At 38.4% G+C, this 22,753-nt stretch overlaps 2 protein-coding genes and 1 long non-coding RNA gene across 4 annotated transcripts in view; 1 reads left to right on the top strand and 2 right to left on the bottom strand.

Moving 5' to 3' along the window:
* Positions 1 to 80: 80 nt before the first annotated feature.
* gstk1 (glutathione S-transferase kappa 1) lies at positions 81 to 4,719 on the bottom strand. 2 transcript variants are annotated; one of them, XM_022201157.2, is made up of 8 exons: positions 4,520 to 4,719; positions 4,236 to 4,437; positions 2,617 to 2,698; positions 2,403 to 2,531; positions 1,283 to 1,422; positions 1,073 to 1,189; positions 565 to 658; positions 81 to 484 (listed from the first exon to the last, which is right to left on the bottom strand). In XM_022201157.2, the coding sequence occupies exons 2-8, from the start codon at positions 4,302 to 4,304 to the stop codon at positions 441 to 443; spliced, it is 675 nt and encodes a 224-aa protein (XP_022056849.2). In that variant the 5' UTR covers positions 4,305 to 4,437; positions 4,520 to 4,719; the 3' UTR covers positions 81 to 440. The 2 variants fall into 2 exon arrangements, with proteins under 2 accessions (XP_022056849.2, XP_051812686.1); XM_051956726.1 differs by having other exon boundaries at positions 4,236 to 4,408.
* Positions 4,720 to 6,718: 1,999 nt separating this feature from the next.
* Positions 6,719 to 22,066, bottom strand: rap1gapl (RAP1 GTPase activating protein-like). Its single transcript, XM_051956710.1, has 19 exons — positions 21,667 to 22,066; positions 21,536 to 21,568; positions 19,987 to 20,074; positions 19,800 to 19,835; positions 19,675 to 19,722; positions 16,646 to 16,843; positions 16,460 to 16,557; positions 15,069 to 15,147; positions 14,080 to 14,133; positions 13,578 to 13,661; positions 13,397 to 13,497; positions 13,138 to 13,267; positions 11,889 to 12,050; positions 11,592 to 11,663; positions 10,528 to 10,614; positions 9,533 to 9,685; positions 9,368 to 9,451; positions 7,428 to 7,447; positions 6,719 to 7,330 (listed from the first exon to the last, which is right to left on the bottom strand). The coding sequence occupies exons 1-19, from the start codon at positions 21,759 to 21,761 to the stop codon at positions 7,249 to 7,251; spliced, it is 1,704 nt and encodes a 567-aa protein (XP_051812670.1). The 5' UTR covers positions 21,762 to 22,066; the 3' UTR covers positions 6,719 to 7,248.
* LOC127536417 (uncharacterized) overlaps positions 7,720 to 22,753 on the top strand; it is a 131,794-nt gene continuing 116,760 nt past the window's right edge. The window contains exons 1-4 of the long non-coding RNA XR_007945411.1: positions 7,720 to 8,353; positions 8,388 to 8,591; positions 8,626 to 8,659; positions 8,728 to 8,761. This is a non-coding gene — a long non-coding RNA (uncharacterized LOC127536417). The remainder of the gene's footprint in view (positions 8,354 to 8,387; positions 8,592 to 8,625; positions 8,660 to 8,727; positions 8,762 to 22,753) is intronic.

Raw genomic sequence — 22,753 nt, 5'->3', positions numbered from 1 at the left:
TACCAAAACAAGAAAAACTTGTAAAAAAAAAAAACCCACACAAATAAATGTAAAATATTAAATTAATCACCAAATATATAGACAGTCAAACATTTTTAATTAAGTTTTTAACAATTACAGCTTCTTAAATGTGAATATTTTCTGGTTGACAACAAACATTTTCCAACATTCTGATATTTTATCGACCAAATAATCGATTTTTACAGAAAACAGTCATTAGTTGCAGCAAAAGTTAACCAGCAGTTCAGATTTCCCCTTAAACTGCATTTAGAACAAAAGCAGAAAGAGTTCATCTGCTGAACTACCTGAAGCCGATTCGTTAACTTCAACAGGAAATGTTTTGTTTCTGAAGGCACGGCAGAGAAGAGCTGATGGTTGTTTTTTTTTTTTTGTTCTAGACAATCAAAGGTGAGAATCTGTGAGCAGATCGACGCTTCATCTCACAGTTTAGCTTTGTCTGGGTTTGGCCCGAACCACTTCTCTCCTAAGACAGAAAAAAGAACAGAGTTAGAACCTCTGAGCTTCAGCTCCACAGAAACAGAGAGTGTTTTACATTTTTCTCACCGATACAGTGGGCCATGAGCTCAAACCGGTCCGATCCGAAGAACATCTCCGGCTTTCCATCCACGTGACAAATCATCATGGGGAAACCGAACGCCTGCAGGACAGAGGGAGGAGAGAAACTGTTGATTAACCCCACAGAGCCCAGGTCCCTGAACGCCTCACAGTCATCAGTAGAAGCCACAGTTTCCAGATGTTCCCTAAATGCCTCAGTCATCAGTAGAAGCAACAGTTTCCAGATGTTCCCTAAACGCCTCACAGTCATCAGTAGAAGCCACAGTTTCCAGATGTTCCCTAAACACCTCACAGTCATCAGTAGAAGCCAGTCTCCAGATGTTCCCTAAATGCCTCAGTCATCAGTAGAAGCAAGTTTCCAGATGTTCCCTAAACGGCTCAATCATCAGAATACACCGTTTCTAAATGTTCCATAAACGCCTCATAATCTACATGTCACTATGCTGCGAGAAGCCAGTTTCCAGATGTGATGTGACTTTCATCATCATCCACTGACCCCATGCTTCAGAGCTTCCTCTGTGCAGGACTTGAGCTTCTCCTTGATCTCCTTGGTAGTGCACATCGCCAGCGCTTCTTTAATCTCTACGTCAGTCAGTCCTGCTTTCACCGCCGCCTACATAAAAACAAAAACACAACCAACGTGAGACGAACACAGAGGACGTCATGTTTAAGTACAAACCTGCTGCTAAATAAAAGGTGAAGATACCTCTGACAGAGACGCCGGCTCAGTGATGTCTTTGTCTTCGCTCCAGACTCGTCTCCACAGCTCGCGGGAAACTTTCTCCGTCTTTTTGTCTCCACCTTTCTCGTGAACGGCAGCGACGAATCGCATCGCAGTCAACGAACCTGGAAGAAGGAAACGGTCGGAAAATGCCTCAGTCATCTGTCGAAACTATGTTCCCAATGTTCCCTAAACGCCTCACTCATTTGTAGAAACTGTATGCTCCAGATGTTCCTCAAACACCTCACTCATCAGTAGATTCTCCAGTTTCTAGGTGTTCCCTAAACGCCTCACAGCCATCAATAGAAGCTGGAGTTTCAACATGTTCCCTAAACACCTCACTCATCTGTAGAAACTGTTTGTTCCAGATGTTCCTTAAATGCCTGATAGTCTTCAGTAGGAGCTGCAGTTTACAGATGTTCCTTAAACGCCTCACTGTCAACAGTAGAAACTGCACTTTACAGACGTTCCCTAAATACTTCACTCATCTGTAGATGCTCCAGTTTCTAAATGTTCCCTAAACACCTCAGTCACCAGTAGATGCGGCAGTTTCCAGATGCTCCCTAAACGCCTCACTCATCTATACATACTCCAGTTTCTTGATGTTCCCTAAACGCCTCAGTTACCAGTAGATGGTAGTAATTTTTTTTATAATTAAGCTTCACTCTGCTGCCCTCTAGTGGCTCAACCAGTAAATGATTGTTGCTTTTTCCTCTAAAATGGCTCCTGACATCCTCATTCTGAGGTTTTTCTTTCTGATGTTTCTTTAATCTGCAGATTATCTCTTCATTAAACATCGACGGTGGGAAGACGTCTCTTACTTATGACTTCCTGTAGCCAAAGATCATTTATTCGAAACCCAAAAATGTGAGCATCAGATCCTCACATCTGACAATTTTAACTTGGAAATGTCAATTTTTACCTGAAGAACTACAAAAACGATAATTACAATCCGTCTTTATTATCTCAGCCGATGGTGCAGCTGCTACATATTTGTTTAGTGAAATTAGCCCAAAGCAAACCTGGACTAAAGAGGGAATGTTTGGCCCTGACAGTTTAATTTATTTGAGTTCTGATTGATCCACATGATGCTGCCTTCATGTACCTTTATTAAACATGACCTCTGCCGGGTCGGATGGCTGCTGTAGCGGGACGTTGAAGTATTCTGCCAGGCGCCTTATGTCGTCCTTCATGTACTGCATTTTGTTGAAAACGAAGCCAGGAGGCTTGTTTCCTGTCGGAAGCAAACGACGTGAAACACGACAGACAGAAGACAGTCGGTGTTTAAAATGTTTAAAAGTTAATCTACGTCTGCTGACCTGATCCCGCCATGACGCCACTGAGAAACGCAGGACGCAGCTTCAGATCAATGTTCCACACATTCCTGTAGCGACACATCACCTGCAGACACGAAGAACACGAGAACCTTAAACTGACAACAGCTCAGCCCAAAAATGACTCATCCCCATGTCAAATTTAGATTTATAATGATTTGACCAACAGGTTTCTTCTGGATCTAAATGACAGAAACGAGATAAAACACAGTCAGACGTTGTGTCTTCCTCAGTGATCAGAGTCTTCATGTCCTCCATCAGTCCACCAGTAGTTCTAGTGTCTAACAGTCTTTCTGCAGGTCTCCACTGGGATTTGGTTCCTCCATGTGTCCATCTCCAGCTCTTTGAAGGCTTCCTCTCCATCACTCTGCTCTTCAGTTCCTCCACAGATTCTGGATGGATTCAGGTCTGGATCTTCTCATTCTTTTTTCTTCACCACTTTGGCTCCATGTTTCACATCGTTGTCTTGTTGGAAGCTCCAATGCTGTCCAAGCAGCAGTTCTTCTGCAGACCAACTGATGTTCTCCTCCTGATGCCGTTTCCTTTGACCAGGCTGCCCAGAAACAGCCCAAAGCATCACATTCCCAGCTTCACCATGTTGGACCGTTGGATGCTTCTCCTGTCTTTGATGAGTCCTCCTTGGTGTGATCCATGGAGACCAGCCTTGTTCTTCTCATGGACATGTTGCTACCAGAACTGCTCACATTCATCAGGATGCTCTTGGAGCTGATCTTTGGATTCTTCTTGGCCTCTACCGTTCTTCTTCCTAGCAGCCCTTTGACATATTCCACAGTGTGGAGCTCCTTGGACTTTTCCATCAGGCTTCAAACTGAGGACACTGGACCTTGAAGACACCTAGATCTGACTTTACAGACTTTAAAGGTCTTGTAAGCAGCAACGATGTGCAGTGATGGACCCTAACAGCAGCTCACTGAGCTCTTTACTTTCAGACACGACTTGGAACTGACTAGAGAACTATCAGCTGTTCTACCTTCATAATGGACTAGAACCTGACAGAACATGGAGGGAACCAACAGGAACATCTGACATAAGATAGAAGCTGCAAATTTCAAGAGATAGACATAGTTTCAGGCAGTGAAATGTAGAAAAACACAGACTAAAATAGTTGAACTCCACCATTTAACATCTCTAACACAACGTTCTACTGTGTTTTGTCTTTTATTGATGCCATTTCCAACCAGAAGATCCAACCTTTAGATTAACAGAAAATTTCATGTAAATCAAAATTTGCAACGGAGAAGAGCAATTTTGTTGCTTTTTGGGACAACTACAACCGACTATAGAACTACTGCATAAGCTGTTCTACTTTTATAGTGGACTAGAACCTGATGGAGGGAACCAACAGGAACATCTGGAATGAGATAGAAGCTGCATTTTTCAATATAATGTAGACAATGAAATGTGAAAAACACAGTAAAACGGTTCAAATCCACCATTAACATCTCTAACGTCGTGTTTTACTGCGTTTTGCTACTTTTTTAAGTCATTTCCAGCCAGAAGAAACCTGTTGGTCACCTGAAGATTCCCTATTAATCAAAATACGAGTATGTCTGCAGCACAAACTAACTCTGAAGTCAACAAACCTCGAAGCTCAGCCACGAATAGGGAGAAACCACGTCGTAGAACAGCTCGACCACTTTCCTGGAGCTCATCTTGCAGCTTTGCAGTTTACAATGATTTGCAGAGATAACTAATGCGCTGTCAGGTCACCGCTTCACTGTGTCAAAGTTCACCTTGCCGAAGCTCAGGTGCTCCTCTGCAGGGGAATGCGAGCAGAAAACAAAACTGCAGAGAAACGAGACGCCAAAAATCGCAGAATTAGCAGCTGTCGCAGCAGAATTAGCTCCGAGCATTAGTTGAATCTTACCGGGACAGTTTGCTTTAAGTTAGCCGCGGTTAGCTTCAGCTACACGGACGCTCAGTGGCGCTGTATGACCGCCAGGAGGCTGAATTTAATCAGACAAACACACCAAAACATCACCGCCCTCCCCTGGACAAGTTAACCGTTAGCAATCAGTTAAGGTCCCTCGTCTTTATTGACCTTCTTCTTCTTCTTCGGCTCTGTTTCGCGGAGCAGCGACCGCATCAGAGGCGCTGCTGCCCCCACAGGCCGCTGGTGGAATTACATGTTCACTGTGGAACTCCTGCTGCATAAAGGAGACAAACTGAGCTACAGATTCTGTTGCTTCTCTGTGGTTGATTGATTCACACTTTTTTTAAAATCACAAACTCTGGATATTCAAAATATCTGTGAAATCTTGTTGTTATAAGTCAAATACTTTCAAATATAAATTGTTTTAAAATGGGCAGTTTTAGCTTTTTTTTCTTCCTTACATTGAAATCTGAGATTGTATGAACAACATCATCTGAGAAACTATTGAAGATGAAAACCTGAAATTTTCTCTGTTATTTCTCATCATGTCACTGATTTAGAATATTGAATATTGGACAAATGAATCAAATAATCTCTGGTTATGACTGAGTTGAAAGATGGAAAAACAGATTTCATGTAATTTTAGACAACCTTGAGTCCTTTTTTGTGCAATTTTGTGCCATTTTATTCACAGATTTAGTGTCATTTTGGACACTTTTCATTAATTTTGGAAAGCTTCGAGTCACTAAGGTAAAGGAACACACAATTTTATCTCTGATTTGTATGATAAAATATGGATTTTTATAAAACATACTTCTTAAATTACATTTGGTTTATAGTTGTTTTTTTTCCTCACATTTAATATGCTTCAACAACAACATATGAGGAACTATTCCAGATAAAAGCCTGAAATTTTCTGTTATTTCTCATCATGTCATTGATTCAGAATCTGAAATACTGAACAAATAATCTCTCATTATGAGTGTGTTCAAATATGAAAAAACAACTGTTTTGTGAAAAGTGAAATTTGTGAGCTCATTCATTTAAAATAAATGATAATCAGAAGAGAACTACTGATATTTTCTGAACCAGGTGTAGCTGCAGGTCACAATAATACAAAACTAAACATGTAGAATACTTTAATTTGAAATACTGGGTCACAAAAATGAAGAAAAAAGTTCTTTTCATAAATCCGAATTAAAGTAGAACAGAGCTCTGAGATTTAAAAATTTCTCTCCAAATATAAATAAAAAAAATAATTTGCAGTTTGCAGACTGGAGAAACACAGCGCAGCGTTACCAATTATAATTATGATTTGTATACTTATTGGAGGAGATGCTTGAAAGTTAGCAGATCCTGTAAATATACAGTTTAATAAAACTTTTCAAGAATCTAAAATTTCAATTGATGCTATTTTAAATATATTAGATCAGAGCTGGTCAAGCAGAGGGAAAAGACAGATAATCAAACTCTTTGTCATCTTTTTATGTGACATGTGAATTCCGAATAACCTCATTCTCCTCGTTTTTCCTTCCAGCAGTGTAAAATCTGCTGTGGTGTCGGGAAGTATCTGAGGTTGTGCTGCCGGTGTCGTCTTTGTCCTTCGTACAGATGTAAGTACAGATGTTCTCCTGGTTGTGTGAGGGTTTTCTTTCCACACTTTGTGCATTTCTAAGAATTATCACTTTGTAGATATTTAATAAAAGAAAAGAGAAAACAAACAGAACATGAGAACTAGACGTTTTCTTCAGTCCTTCAACTTGTGTTTCTGTCGATAATGTAACTGAATATTTGGTGTTGACAGAAAATAATAAAACCCTCATCATTAGTGAGAAAACCCCAAACAGAGCAAACCAAACGTAATGTCTCAGTGGGACTTTCACATGCACTAGAAATCATTCACTCCCTCTGTGAGCATATTTGTGCTTCAGTGCAGCAGATTTACACCACCGTTCAAAAGTTTTGGGACAATTCCATGAAAACTCCCACTTTTATCCATGTGCTAACATAACTACACAAGGGTTTTCTAACCATCAATGAGCCTTTCAACACCATTAGCTAACACAATGTAGCATTAGAACACAGGGGTGATGGTTGCTGGAAATGTTCCTCTGTACCCCTATGGAGATATTCCATTAAAAATCAGCTGTTTACTGCTAGAATAGTCATTTACCACATTAACAATGTCTAGACTGGATTTATCATTCATTTAATGTGATCTTCATTTAAAAAAATGCTTTTCTTCCAACAATAAGGACATTTCTAAGTGACCCAAAATGTTTTAACAGGAGTGTATCTGTTCACAAAATCATAAATAAAACATGAGGTTCGACTATGAATTAAGGATAAACTGATTTTTTTAAAGCACAATGTTCAAACATTTGTTCCAAATTACTGATCATATTTTATTGGTATCATTAAACCCATCTTTAAAACAGTCTTTATTTTCTATACATTGTCCTACTTTCAGTTACACGTCTGCCACTGTTTCCTTCACTGTCAGTTTTATGTCAAATTTTTCACTAAAATACAATTTCAAGATTCTCATTAATCTAAAATATCACTGCAATGACAGTAAAATATTTGTATTTTCAGAAAACTATTTACTTATATTCTCTATTTACATATAAATCATCCACCAGGATAATAAAGATGTAACCTTAAAGGCTAGAAATGTCTATATTCATATTTATGTCTATAAATCTACATGTGAATATTGTCTTTTATGTCTCTTCTTGAGGACTCGTTTGGTCTCTGTGTTCAGCTGAACAGTCGGAGATAGGCGGAAGTCCTGGAGGTTTGTCACTGGAAAAGACACAATCACAATCATATATCTGGGATTTTTCTCAGCTTATATATATATATATATATGAACATTTTTAACAGTTTATAAGAGTCTCACCTGTCGTATTCTTTCTCCGTCTGTAACAGAAATAATAGAACATTAGATCTTTTTAATAAGCAAATACAGAATGCAACAGCAGTGAGGACGTCCTTGCACAAGATCACTTCAAAGTGGTTATTTCGAAGTTGAGCAGCAGAATATTTCCTACTAAACAGTCAAAAACAAACTCTTTATAAAGAAGATATTGAAAATTTATCCCCCAAAGTAGAAACCCAAAGAACCAAAGTGAATCCAGCTGTGATTTTAATCAGTCTAACTGCATTAACATGGTTCTAAAATGAGCTGTGAACAGCAGAACCTTCTCAGTTCTGGACCTATGGACTGGGTCTATCTATGTCTGCATCATGGCTCCACATAGAAAAGAACTGAACAGAAGAAGAGAAAAATCTGACTGAGAGACTCGACAAAGATGGAAAAAGATCCAGGAAGATCAGTGAGCAACTAAAAACCAGTGAAGCACAGAGTCAGCAGGAATCAGGAGGTCTAGAAGGAGTCATAGTACCACTAATCAGGAGGTCTAGAAGGAGTCATAGTAGCACTAATCAGGAGGTCTAGAAGGAGTCATAGTAGCACTAATCAGGAGGTCTAGAAGGAGTCGTAGTACCACTAATCAGGAGGTCTAGAAGGAGTCATAGTACCACTAATCAGGAGGTCTAGAAGGAGTCATAGTTCCACTAATCAGGAGGTCTAGAAGGAGTCATAGTTCCACTAATCAGGAGGTCTAGAAGGAGTCATAGTTCCACTAATCAGGAGGTCTAGAAGGAGTCATAGTACCACTAATCAGGAGGTCTAGAAGGAGTCATAGTACCACTAATCAGGAGGTCTAGAAGGAGTCATAGTAGCACTAATCAGGAGGTCTAGAAGGAGTCACAGTACCACTAATCAGGAGGTCTAGAAGGAGTCATAGTACCACTAATAAGGAGGTCTAGAAGGAGTCATAGTAGCACTAATCACGAGGTCTAGAAGGAGTCATAGTACCACTAATCAGGAGGTCTAGAAGGAGTCATAGTTCCACTAATCAGGAGGTCTAGAAGGAGTCATAGTTCCACTAATCAGGAGGTCTAGAAGGAGTCATAGTTCCACTAATCAGGAGGTCTAGAAGGAGTCATAGTACCACTAATCAGGAGGTCTAGAAGGAGTCATAGTACCACTAATCAGGAGGTCTAGAAGGAGTCATAGTAGCACTAATCAGGAGGTCTAGAAGGAGTCACAGTACCACTAATCAGGAGGTCTAGAAGGAGTCATAGTACCACTAATAAGGAGGTCTAGAAGGAGTCATAGTAGCACTAATCACGAGGTCTAGAAGGAGTCATAGTACCACTAATCAGGAGGTCTAGAAGGAGTCATAGTTCCACTAATCAGGAGGTCTAGAAGGAGTCATAGTTCCACTAATCAGGAGGTCTAGAAGGAGTCATAGTAGCACTAATCAGGAGGTCTAGAAGGAGTCATAGTTCCACTAATCAGAGCTCCTAAAGTGACTCCACAGACAGTGAACTACTTCCCCAATCCAGCTGTTAAAAACAGACTTCAGCTGCTTCAGACTTGGATCAGGGGTTCTCAATGGAAACCAGAGTTAGTGTGAAGCTCAGACAGTGAGAAGGAACCTTCAGAACATCAACCTCTATGGATGGAGGACAAGAACTGAACCTGGTTGCTGCTCAGAACTAAATTTCCAGATGAAAGTTTGCTGGAGAACATGAGAAGAAGCCTGATGGATGTTGGAGAACATTCTTTGGTCAGATGAAGATAAATGAGTTCAGATGGAGTCCAGATGTTTGGTGTGAACCTGACCAGGACTACCACAGTGGATGCATGGTCCTGAGAGTGAAGCACGGAGGTGGAAGTGTGATGATACAGGGCTGCATGAGGTCAGAAGGTGTTGATGACATTTCTATCTGCAGCATGAAGGTCTGATGTCCTTTACTGTGAATTTTTACCTTCAGTCTCTGTGATGTGTTTGCAATGATCTTTCTTTGAACCCCGAGAGTATCGAAGGAATGACTCCGAACTCTGATGGCTCTCTAAGAACAGAGGACAAATAACCCATAATGAACATATTCAAGTCAAACATGATGCAAGTTTTGATGGATGCAAATGTTCACCTTAAAGTTTTCAATGAACCCTCCACTTCCTTCAGATGTTCCTCGGACTCCTTCAGACATCAGAGGAGCCAGAGATGGATCTCCCATCATGACCTGTGAACGACTGAAGAGTTCAGACTGCAAACTCTCCAGCAGCGACGAACGAGTACGAAGCTGTAAAAGAGATATATAAGATAAGGTGAGATAAGATGAGATGAAGATACGAGATGAGATAGAGATGAAATGGAATGGGATGAGATTAGATACGATACAGACAAGATGATATACAATGAGATTAGATGAGATAAAATGAGATACGATATAATGAGATGAGATAGAGATAAAGGTAAAATGAGATGAGATAAATTGAGATGAGAAGAGATAAAGATAAAATGAGATGATAGAAATAAAATGAGATGAGACAAAATGTGATGAGAAAGATGAGATGAGATAAATAAGATGAGATTAGAGAAGATGAGATAAAATCAGATGACATAAGATAAGATGTGATAAAATGAGATGACACAAAGATAAGATGAGATGATTGAGAAAAAATGAAATGAGATTAAATGCGACAAGATAAAATAAGCTGGGATATGATACGATAAGGTAAAATAAATGAAATGAAAAAATGAGATAAGACGAGATAAAATGAAATGTGACGAAATAAGTTAAGATGAGGTGAGATGAAATGCGATGAGCCTTTATTAATCCCACAGTGGGGAGATTTACAACAAACTAGCATAGTGCAAACATTGAAAGAATATCAATACAAAAATAGAGAATAAACCAAAATCTATATAAATACTAGCTGTAGCAATTCCAGTATTTCATCAGTGGTATCGCACAGATTCTTTCATGAGTAGAAATACTGAGAGCAGTATTAATATTTTGTCAAAAGGTTGTCTATTTTAAATGCTTTTGCTGGTGTGATGCTTCTTTGACTAATGTTCGACAAATTTTTCCAGTTTTCTGCCTCTTGTAGTAAATATCATTAATACAGATTGTTTCTCTACCTCCAGTCTGCTGAACCGTTCGGCCTTGTAACAAGAAATCTCTGCGTTGATGAGTTTGGTGAGAAGAAACTCTCTCAGCTGGAAACGCTGAAACATCAGAAGGAAAAAACAGAAGTTCAGGTGAGTTCAGAATCAGAACAGGTGAAGGTGGAGTTTACTGGATCATGATGGGGTATGTTAAGAGGCAAAGCTGGACTGAAAAGAGCTTTAGTGTTTTCAGTTTTAACATTTAATGTTGTGAGAAAAGAGCAGATATTTTAATGATGGTGAATTAAACGTACCAGTAGGCAGACAGTACAACATTATGTTGGAGATGTTAATGATGAATTTCAAGTGTTTATACATTTTTACTTTGATTTGAAGCCGTTTCAAGAGATATGAATAAAATTAGATGGGATGAGATAATGAGATCAGATAAGAACAAGAGATAAAATGATATGAGACAGAGAAAAGATTAGATGAGATACAATGAGATGGGACAAAGATGAGATGTGATGAGATAAAGATAAGATGAGATGATATAGATAAAAGATGAGATGAAATGCGATGAGATACAGATGAGATGGTCTAAAGGAGATGGAATAAATATAAAATGAGATGAGATCAAATGGATGAGATAAGACGAGATCAGATCAGATAAAGATGAGATAAAGATCCGATGAAATGAGACAGAGATAAAATGAGATGAGATAAAATGAGATTTGAACTGATTTTAGATTTTACTTTGATTTGAGGCCGTTTCAAGGAGTGTGAATAAAATGAGATAAGATGCAATGAGATAAAGATGGTATGAGATAAAGACAAGATGAGATTGAGATAAGATTAGATAAAATGAGATGAGATAAAGACAAGATAAGATGCTAGAGATTAAATGCAATGAGATGAAATGTGATGAGACAAAAAACAATGAGATGAGAGAGATAAAATGAGGTGAGATTAGATGAGAAAAGTTGAGATGAGATGTGAACCAGAAGTTCAGGGTTTGTGGACTCAGAACAGGTGAGTCAACCGGCTGCAGGAGAAACATTAATAAAGGAAAAGCAATAATGAAAATGAAACCTTACATCTGTGAAGATGGGAGGATCTGGGAGAACCGGACCGAAGGGAGGAACATCTTCTCTGGCTGTGACAGACACCTGAGAAGAAAGAAAATATTAGAACCTGTATGAGATCAGCTTAGGGAAAGTCAATCCATCAAGAGCCATGACATTCAGTGTAGGCGATCATTCCTCTCCATCTATTCCAATCTTTTTCTTCCTGAATTGTGACTGTTGTGACTAAGTTTATGAATGTTTGGAACCATCAGAATAAAGCAGACCAAAGCTGTAAAATGTGCTCAGTTTAACTCTGATGACGGTCACCTGATAAGCAGCTCCTCCTTCCTCCTCGGCCCTCTGGATCCTCCGGACCACCAGGAAACAGTGCAGGAAGTGAGACTTGACGACGTCGGACAGAAAAGGAGTCTGACCCTCCTGGTAGACCAGAGCCACGATATCGTTACCGATGTGTCTTTTCCTCTGCAGCTGGAGGTGAAGAGGAAGAAAAAAACATCGTCAGAGTCTAACGGAGCTGCTTTATTACAACTTAATCATCAATTCTTCAGAACTATTTCTGCTCCAACATCTCTGATTTGCCAGAAACGCTTTTTTAAAATCATAAACTACAGATATCTAGAATGGTATCTGTGATGTTTTAGGTTCACACGTCAGTGCTTTCCAGGATTAATATTTGTTTAACACTGGTATAGAAATCTGCAATATTGGACAAATAGACCAAATAACATAAGACTGGTTTAGCTTCATATATTAAATATTTTCTTAAATACTTTTTTAAAAAACTGTTTGTTGATCCACTTCCATCAGTTTTTTTTCTCACATTAAATCTGAGTCTGAGCAACAATGTCTGAGGAAGTATTAAAGATAAAAACCTCAACGTTTCTTTCTTATTTCTCATCATGTCATTGATTCAGAATCTGGAATATTGGACAGTAGATCAAATAATCTCTGATTGTGGCTGAGTTGAAATGTGAATTTTACAACTTTGAGTCCTTGTGGACGAGTTTTGAGTAACTTAAGGCAAATTTTCTACAATTTTATTGACATATTTACCCTCATTTTGGACACTTTTTGAATAATTTTGGAAAGTTTCAAGTCACTAAGGACAAGAAACACATAATTTTATCTCTGATTTCTCTGATTTGTATCATAAAATACAGATATTTAGAAAGCACTTAAATGATAACTTATAATACTAAGGACATTCTAGATTCTGACTCAATGACATGATGAAGAATAAGAGAGAAAATTCCAGGTTTTTATCTCTAATAGTTCCTCAGATGTTGTTGTTCAGACTCAGATTCAATTAGAGGAGAAATTGCAAAATTCATTATTTATTTATTTATTTATTTATTCTTTATTCTCTCAGAAAGTGCTTCAATGCATGAATCTAAATTTTCAGACATGTCTTTGTAAATATCTAGATAATAAACTACGAAACGTTCAGGTAAATCAGAGCTCTTGGAGGAGAACTTCTCTGAGGATCTGAAATGATTCTGAGATGTTTGTGAGACGATTCTAAGATGATTCTGAGCTGCTGAGACGTGTTATCAACCTGCTGTGGGTCTCCGTCTGTAAACGGAAGCTTGGTGGCGACGTGAAACATGATTTCTCTGCCGTGGAAAGACGTGAAAACGGCTTCAGTTCCCGTCTGACCGTGAGAAACGTCCAGACCTCCTCTGAAGCTGAGAGAACAGAAGCAGTCCTGGAGTGATTAGAGCGCATCTTTATCCAACCGAGTGTCACCATCAGTGAGTCTGAGGTTTATTTAGGTTTATTTTAGTGTTTCTTCCCCTGATTTATCTTCTTTTTACCGTGTGAATCCCTGCAGCTGGATGGTTTCTCCCAGAACGGACAAGAACTCTTTAAACTCTTCGCTCTCCTGGTTGTTGCTCAGTATTTCCTCCTCAGTGAGCTGCTCACAGACATTAATAATAATAATCAGATTATTCTTATTAAAATACAGCAGCAGGTAAACCCTCCATTAGTTCTCACCTGGCCATCCTTCTGGTACAAAACACCAAACTTGAAATTAGGAGAAACTCGATGTTCGTCAAATGTGGTGATAAGTTCTGGAGCCTGAAGGAGAGAAAAATGAAAAAACTTTAAGATGTGAATAATAAATACACCGAACCACGGCTGAGTTCCATTTAGATGCTTCAAGTTCTGGTCTTATATCTTACTGGGACGTTTTATTAAAAGTCTATGATGTTTTTCTCTGGTTTCTTCTGTATGACTGTATGAATATCTTTGGCTTGTGGACAAATCATCTTCTCATCTTGGGTTTTGGATCAATATTTTTCACGATTTTAATAGTTGATTAATCAGTTTTTGGTTAAAAAGAGTCCAAATTATACAATTATCCTCTGATTTCTTCTGTCTGAGTATCTTTGGATTGCAGGCCAAACATTTGACGTCTTTCGGAAACACTGATCGATATTTTTCATTGTCTTGATCATCAGCTGCTCAGTTTTTTTGGTTTTTACATGAATCTCACCTTCAGATATCCGACCACATCAAACTTAGAGACGGTCACTCTGTCACAGAGCATCTGGAGGAAACAGAAGCAAAGTTTAGGGACAGTTTTACCTTTTCAGTGTGTGAAAGTAAAATGAACAAAGTTTCAGTTCATTTTTATCTGATTCTAAACTGAGACTCCAGAGAACTTGTCAGAGGGAAATTCTATCCTTTTAAATCCACCATGTTTTTAAAAAAACTAAAATAAATTAAAGCTGCAAGCAGCGGTGGTCGGGTTCTCACATCCTTGCTGATCAGCGAAACCAAGCATGCCCACCAGGTGGCGCTGGGACGGAGAGTTTAGTTTGACCTATGAATGTGACGAGGACTGGACTCTGAGCACATTTGTAAAGTTTCAGGCAGATTGGAGCATGTACAGGCTAGATATGCAGCACTTCCTGTCCATCCACCAGGTGGCGCTGTCTCTGTGACTGTCTATGGAATTCATCAGGGCCAGACTCTGATCACACATGTAAAGTCTGAGGCAGGTTGGTGTGTGTACATGCTAGTTAGACATCACTTCCTGTTTCATGGTGAAACATCCAAAATGGCCGCATTCTGCTGGTGACCATTTCCACGACCTTAGACTTCTGCAGCGCAATATTATAACTTTTGATCACCCATGCTCCTGGACAAATTTGAGGTCTGTTGGGGTTTCCCCGTTTGAGTTTATAGCTTTTGAAAATGTGCAAAAATGTGTCCAAAATCGTCCAATATAGGACACACAATTCAAAATGGCCGACTTTCTGCTGTGTCTTTGGGATGGTTGTCAGTTACATTTTTATGCGTCTTGACAAGGTACATGTGCCTACTAAATTTCATAGCTGTAGGTGACGTGTTCCTGTTCCACTGAAATATACATTTTTTAAATTCTAATATAATAACTAAGTTTTTTTACTGACAGTACTATTTTGCACTGCAGTATTGCTACTACTACTACTTGAGTTCTGGAGGTAAACACTTGGACACCTTTGCTAATTCGACGGCAGACGGGATGTTTGGGAACAGAGACAAAGAGAAAACTCCATGCAGAGAACATTCCTTCATCCTGGGAGAGAAAACACAACAGTTAGTTTCTTCTAATTAAAAATTAACATGCAAAGAATATAAATATGAGACTACAGTCTGCGTATGATTAGCTTTGAATCTTTCTTCCAATGACCTCCAGTCTGTTGCCGTCATTAAATAATCCACTTTTAAAAATGTTGAAGACATAAATTATCTCGTTTTTCACTAAAAAATCCATTTTCATTGCATGTGGTCTGGAGGTTTCAACTTATCTCATTACATTAGCTGTATATCTAACTAGTCATAAAGTAAATGCTGCCACAAACTAAACTCAAACCCAACCAGGACTACCACAGTGAATGCATGATCCTGACAGTGAAGCATGGAGGTGGCGGTATGATGGTACGGGGCTGCATGAGGTCAGAAGGTGTTGATGACATTTCTATATGCAGCATGAATTTCTGAGGATAAACCAGAATTACTGGCTGGACTCTAATAATGTTTTTGTTTTTTTAAATAATGATTCCTTTAATTTGTGCAAATACTCTACTGTTAAACTCACCAGTAATCTGATTACTGTAAGGTGATGGAAATTAGAATACTTTGATATTTAACTAATGTTGCACTGGGATGTAGTTAACCCTCGTGTCGTTCTGCGGGTCAAATTGACCCATTTTAAACGTTAAAAAAAATAGATTGTCACTGTGAAACTTCTGATGTCCACATTTTCAACATTTTTGGGAAATTTTTTGAACATTTTTTGATGGAAAAAAAGAAATGCCCAGCCAAATCCGAATTTTGCTGGATTTTGGGTGATTTTTTTGTGTGAATGTTCTTGCAGAAAACCGAAATTTTACTGTAATCACTTTAGATATTTTTATGATTTTTTGGAACATTTTTTTGCTGAATTTGTGGATTATTTTCAGACAAGGAAACAATATTTTTTGGTGCCCATAAATGAAGATAACAGGAGGGTTAAAAAAAATATCAGAAGTTTTACCGATATATATATATATATATATATATAGATAGATAGATAGATATGTAATCACTTTAGATATTTTTAGGATTTTTTTGGCATTTTTTGCTCATTTTTTGAAAATATTTACAATAATTTTCTTGGCAAATTTGTGGGACTTTTCTAAATAAAACTTTTAAGGGAATCTGGGGGAGATCTTGGGGATTTTTTTTTTTTTTTTTGCTGAATTTTTTGATTTTTTTCAGACAAGGAAGAAATATTTTTTGGTGCCTGTAAATGAAGACAACAGGAGGGTTAATGAAACGTTTTTGTCTGTGCTGCAGCTGAGACGCTACAAAACCAGTGTCAGGTTAAAGTTTCCACAGATCTGGACCTCAGTATGACCCGTAGTTTGTTCTCCTCTTCTTCCAGACACACCGACAGAACCAGCGGGCCCAGAGCTGGATCCACTGCAGTGAAGGAGTGATGGTACTGAAGGAGACAGCAGATAAAAAAACCATGAAGACCAGAGCGGGAGGAACATCACGCTCTCCTCCTGGCTCGGTTGAAGTCCACCTACTCTGGACCTGAAGAAGTCCTGGTAGTTCCTGGCCTCGCCGTCCCTCTCCATGATGTCGTAGCGTTCTGGATCCAGGCCGTGGTGGGAGGAGGTGGGGCTGACGTCCACCAGCCTCTCCACAGGAGGGTCGGTCCAGTAGCCTCCAGACTTGGACAGCAGGATGAGCGGAAGTTCTCCGGCGATGGTCAGGAGCTGAGACTGAAGCAGAGCGACCGGGTGAGGCCGATGTTTGTTGTGGTAACAGATGTAAAGGTCAGTGTCAACACGTCTGAGAGAACCGGGAGATCTGCTGGTTCAACAAGGAGGTGATCATCTTCATTTTAAATCTCTTTACAGAGACAGAACCAAAATATATACCATTTACATTTACATAGTTTTCAAAAAAAATACACTAAAATGTTTTTAAAAAAATCAATTTTACACTGCTAAAATATAAAAATTTACAGGTTTTCCTGTTTTTGTGAAATTACAGATAAATATAAAGAGAAATAAATAAAAAAAATAAATAAAATACATACATAAATAAATAAATGTGGGAATATAAAGAGAAATAAATAAAAAAATAAATAAAATACATAAATAAATAAATAAATGTGGGAATATAAAGAGAAATAAATAAATAAAAGGAAAAAACAGAAAAGGGAAAAGCAAAGACAAAAGTTTCCTTTTTTAAATTAATTTATTTATTTCTCTTTATATTTCCACATGTATTTATTTATTTCTCTTTATATTTCCACATGTATTTATTTATTTATTTATTTCTCTTTATATTTCCACATTTATTAATTTATTTCTCTTAATATTTCCACATTTATTTATTTATTTATTTATTTTTTCTCTTTATATTTCCACATTTATGTATTTATTTCTCCTAATATTTCCACATTTATTTATTTATTTATCTTTATATTTCCAAATTTAGTTTTTGATATTTATTCAAGAGAGGCACTCACAGCCGTGTGTTCTGCATGTGTACGTTATGTACGGATGCCGGATCACGTGACCTAAATATGTAGCGTGTGTCAGGAATTGGGGGGACTCAGAAACACCCCCACATTTGAATCAGTTGTTCCTTGGATCATTTCTGATGGATAAGTCCTGATAAGTCCTCAGAGGTGGATTTGTAGTAGGATCACAATCAGCTGATGTAGCGTTCCCTTGTTGTCATGGTTACAGTGACGCCGTGCTGCTATTTGGCAATGATACAGAAATCTTTAACAAATCCGTGAATCCAGACTACAAACTGCATCACTGACAAAATCTAATCACTTGGTTCTTGTGTCATTTCTGAGCTTCCCTGAAAATTTCACCCAAATCTGTTTTTGAGTAATATTGCTAACAGACAGACGGACAGACGGACAAACCAACACCAATCGTTACATAACTCCACCGTGTTTCTTGGTGGAGTAATTAAGTTACTGCAGATAAAGAACCAGGTGGTTCTGAGGAGGTTCTGACTGATCTTTAGACTTTCCTAAATCAAACGCAGCTTCTATAACATTCTGATCTGAACTCTGGAGGTCTATATTCATCTCTTCCTCTTCAGCCTTCTTTATTCCACTGATCTTGATGTTATATTTAACACCAGCAGCAGAACTGAAGCTTCAACAGCAACAGACCGACTTTCACCAGCAGCTTCACCTCTTCCTCTTTTCTGCCTCTTAAAGACGGAACCTTGTTCCTGTTGTGGAGAGTTTCCAACCAACACATTCACTCAGCTATTCTGAGAAACAAATCGCTTTCTTCAGTCCACTTCTGGGTTTATTTGAGCCGATAAAGAGAATATGAAAGACCAGAGAGCAGCTGAAGGAGTGTTTTCATGAAAATAATCTGTTATCAGAGTGTGAAGCTGCTGCGTGACTTTCTTCTTGTAGTTTCAGTCTAAATGTCCTGATTCCTGCAAGTCACGTTCACAGCAGAACTCAGAACTTATCTGCTCCGTCATGTGATCCAGGAAATACCGTCCAGAGTGATAAGTTCACCTGTTTGATGGTTGATAGGTCAACTTCAACTCATTTAGAGCAACTGTAACTAAACTAGAGCAACTTTAATTAATACAGAGTGACTTTCGCTGATATAGAGCAACTTTAACTAAAATAGAGCAACTTTAAGTCATTCTAAAGCAAATTTAACTAATGTAGAGCAACTTTGCCTACTATAGAGCAACTTTAATTAATACAGAGCGACTGTAGCTAATCTAGAGCAACTTTAATGCTTGTTCGAGCAATTTTAACTGACATAGAGAAACTTTAGCTAAAATAGAGCAACTTTAAGTCATTTTAAAGCAAATTTAACTTATGTAGAGCAATTTTAACTCATTTTAGAGCAACTTTAGCTAACGTAGAGCAACTTTAGCTAATATAGAACCATTTTCATTAATGTAAAGCAACTTTAACTAATACAGAGCAACTTTAACTCATTTTGCAGCAATTCTAATTAATATAGAGCAACGTTAACTAATATAGAATAGCTTTAGCTAATATAGAGCAACTTTAAGTCATTTTAGAGCAACTTCAGCTAATATAGAACAACTTTAGCTGATTTAGAGCAACTTTAGCCAATATAGAGCGACTTTAATTCATTTTTGCACAACTTTAATTAATATAGAGCAACTTTAACTCATTTTAGAGCAACTTTATCTAAAATAGAGCAACTTTGGCTAATATAGAGCAAATTTAACTCATTTTAGAGCAACTTCAACTATTATAGAGCAACTTTAACTAATATAGAGCAACTACAACTAATATAGAGCAACTTTAACTCATTTTAGAGCAACTTTAACTAATATAGAGCAACTTTAGCTAGTATAAGGCAACTTTAATTCATGTAGAGCAACTTTAGCTAACATAGATCAACTTTAACTAATTTTAGAGCAACTTTGTCTAATATCGAGCAACTTTAAGTCATGTACTCTACTACAATAAAACGGTGAGCAGGAGGCCTGTGATGTGTTCAGGTGCAGTAACTCCTGCTGGTTCTTCTGCATCCGTCGTGGATCAAACTGTGTTGTTGTCGTCTTTCAGACTCACCTTCAGAGGCGGAGGGAACTCACAGCGCTGCTCATCGATCCTGCTGCCCTGATGGACAAGAACAGCGAAGGTAACAAAGGTCTGCTCGGCTCCACCGCCTTCACAGCACGATCAATGAAACTCACCTGCAGCTTCTCAATGATCTCGAACAGCTCCGTGTCCTGCTTCAGAGAACGGCAGCAGCAGACAGACGGCAGAACGGGAAGGAAGGAGGAAGAGGAACATGACTTCAGCCGGACTTCTCAGAAAAGGCAGGATGTGAAGGTTCATTAAGAGCATTTAATTCAGATTAAAGCGGCGTAATGACATCACCCTGCTGCTGCTGGACCGAGGCACCGGCTGGCTGTCTCTGGATTCAGACTCCAGGATGTTCAGGATGTTGTTCCCTGCAGGTTCAGCTCTGCAGCAACAGGTTGATTCAACACAACAACACAACGTAGCTCAGCTTCTACAGCAGAATCATTCTAGGTCAAATCAGAGCATAATAGCCTATAAATAACCACAACTCTACATTTTTTCCTTTTTTTTAGTGCAGAAAAGTACCATCTGAAGAAGTTCACACTTAATGACTTATCTTTTTACAAAACATTACGAACAACCTGAAATTTCTTAATAAAAATAAGTGTAATTTCAACAACATTGTGCCACAGTTGATCATTTACACACTAAAACCTACAGATCACAGAGTGTCTGCAAAAATTACATAAAAACAACCAAAACAAAACAAAATATTACAAAAATGAGGAACAAAATAACAAAACCGAGACATAAAATGAGATAAACGAGATGCAAAATGACAAAAATGAGACATGAAAGGAGAAAAATGAGACAAAAAATGAGAAAAATGAGACACAAAATGACAGAAACGAGACATAAAATGAGAAAAATGAGACACAAAATGACAACAACGAGACACAAAATGACAGAAACGAGACATAAAATGAGAAAAATGAGACACAAAATGACAACGAGACACAAAATGACAGAAACGAGACATGAAATGAGAAAAATGAGACACAAAATGATAACGAGACACAAAATGACAGAAATGAGACACAAAATGACAGAAACAGGACACAAAATGACAAAAACAAGGCACAACATGACAAAACGAGACACAAAATGACTAAAATGAGACAAAAAATGACAAAGCTGAGATACAAAGCGACAAAAACAAGACACAAAATGACAAAAGGTGAGACAAACAACGTGAAACAAAACAAGAAAGAGACAAGAAATTTTTTTTAAAAGTTACAAAGCGCAAAAAAAAATGGACAAATGACAAGAAAGTGACAAAAAACTACAAAAATGATAAACAAAACCACAAATAAAACAAAACTCAAAAGACAAAAATAAGACAAAAACACAAGTGAGACAAAAAGGAAACAAAACGATAAAAACATGAGACAAACAACAGGAAACAAAACAAAAAAAGGACAAAAAAATCACAAAAAGTTAAGAAACAACAAAAAATGGACAAATGACAAAAATGAGACACAAAATGACAAAAGCCAGAAGCAAAACGACAAAAAAGTGAGAAAATCGCTAAAGGTCAGACAAACAAAAGACAAAAAAATCAACAAAAACGGGATAAAATATAACAATAATGAGACACAAAACGACAAAAGAACAATCTAGTATTTTACTCTAAGATCCAAACAACTTGTCCTGGTCTAGAAATTATTTTAAATTTATAGTTTTACTCATTTACAATCTGCAGTTAATGTCTTCTCTGGAATTTTTACACTTTGTGGGCTGGATTGGACCCTCTGGGGGGCCAGTTTTGGCCCGCGGGCCTCATGTTGGACACCCCTGATCTACAGGTATAAAACATAAATTAAGAATTTAAAAGCTTCCTCACCTCGTCTCGTCTCCACAGGTGAATCTGTCGTCACTGTAAACAAGGAAGTGACACCGAACTCTAAGACTTCAGCTCCAATATTCCTGCTGTTAAAGTGAGCGTTTGTGCAGAGTGAGAGTGTTTTTACTCACCCGCTGTAAGCACCAAAAGTCAAACTTCTCTTCCTGGAGGAGGACCAGTGGTTCCTCTTGTGTCCCTCCATGCTGCCGGTCTGAGTGTTGATCATCGGGCTCTGGTTCAGGTTGGATTAATTCATCCCTCCTCCTCCTCCTCTCTGCCCCCTGCCTCCCACATCCCAGCTTCCCTTTCCTCCCCCCGTCTGTCCTGCTGCTTTAACAGAGGCAGGTGCAGCAGACAGAACCAGAACCAGGACTAGGACCAGAACCAGGACCAGGACCAGAACCAAAACCGAGCTGCCTCACCTCCTCCTCCTCCTCCGCTGCTTAATCAGGATCCTAAAAGAAGAGCTGCAGGTGGATAAAGAAAGGTCGGAGACATTTTCCTCCGGACCTGTTACCCTTTGAGTCGGTGAGAATCATCAATTATTGACAGGACTCACGGTGAGGGTGAGAAGGAGACGGCAGGGGGTGAGGAGGGGAGGAAGGGATGGAGGAGGAAACAGAAAGAGGAGGAGCGACTTCCCTCCACATCGCCCTGATCTCCGTTTAATAATGTCAGCGGAAACAGGAGCATCAGAGAGGAAGTTAATCCTGAATAAACTCATTAAAGTCGACGAAGACATCAAACATGGTAAAAAAAAACAAAATGTAAAAGAATTTAAAAATCCTCCATGAACAATAAACGATGATAAACTGCTTTATTCCAGAATTGGAGAACAATTAGGCTTCAAAATATTTGAAAAATAGGAAAAAACAAAACACAAATGACAAAGATGAGACACGAAATGAGAAAAACGAGACAAAAACGACAAAAGCGACACACAAAGCGACATAAACGAGACACGAAATGAGAAAAAGAAGACAAAAACGACAAAGATGAGACACGAAATGAGAAAAAGAAGACACAAATGACAAAGATGAGACACGAAATGAGAAAAAGAAGACACAAATGACAAAGATGAGACACGAAATGAGAAAAACGAGACAAAAACGACAAAAGCGACACACAAAGCGACATAAACGAGACACGAAATGAGAAAAAGAAGACACAAATGACAAAGATGAGACACGAAATGAGAAAAACGAGACAAAAACGACA

This window comes from Acanthochromis polyacanthus, chromosome 12 (assembly GCF_021347895.1).
Source record: "Acanthochromis polyacanthus isolate Apoly-LR-REF ecotype Palm Island chromosome 12, KAUST_Apoly_ChrSc, whole genome shotgun sequence".
NCBI classification, from domain to species: domain Eukaryota; kingdom Metazoa; phylum Chordata; class Actinopteri; family Pomacentridae; genus Acanthochromis; species Acanthochromis polyacanthus.
This window is presented reverse-complemented; position numbering and strand designations above follow the sequence as displayed.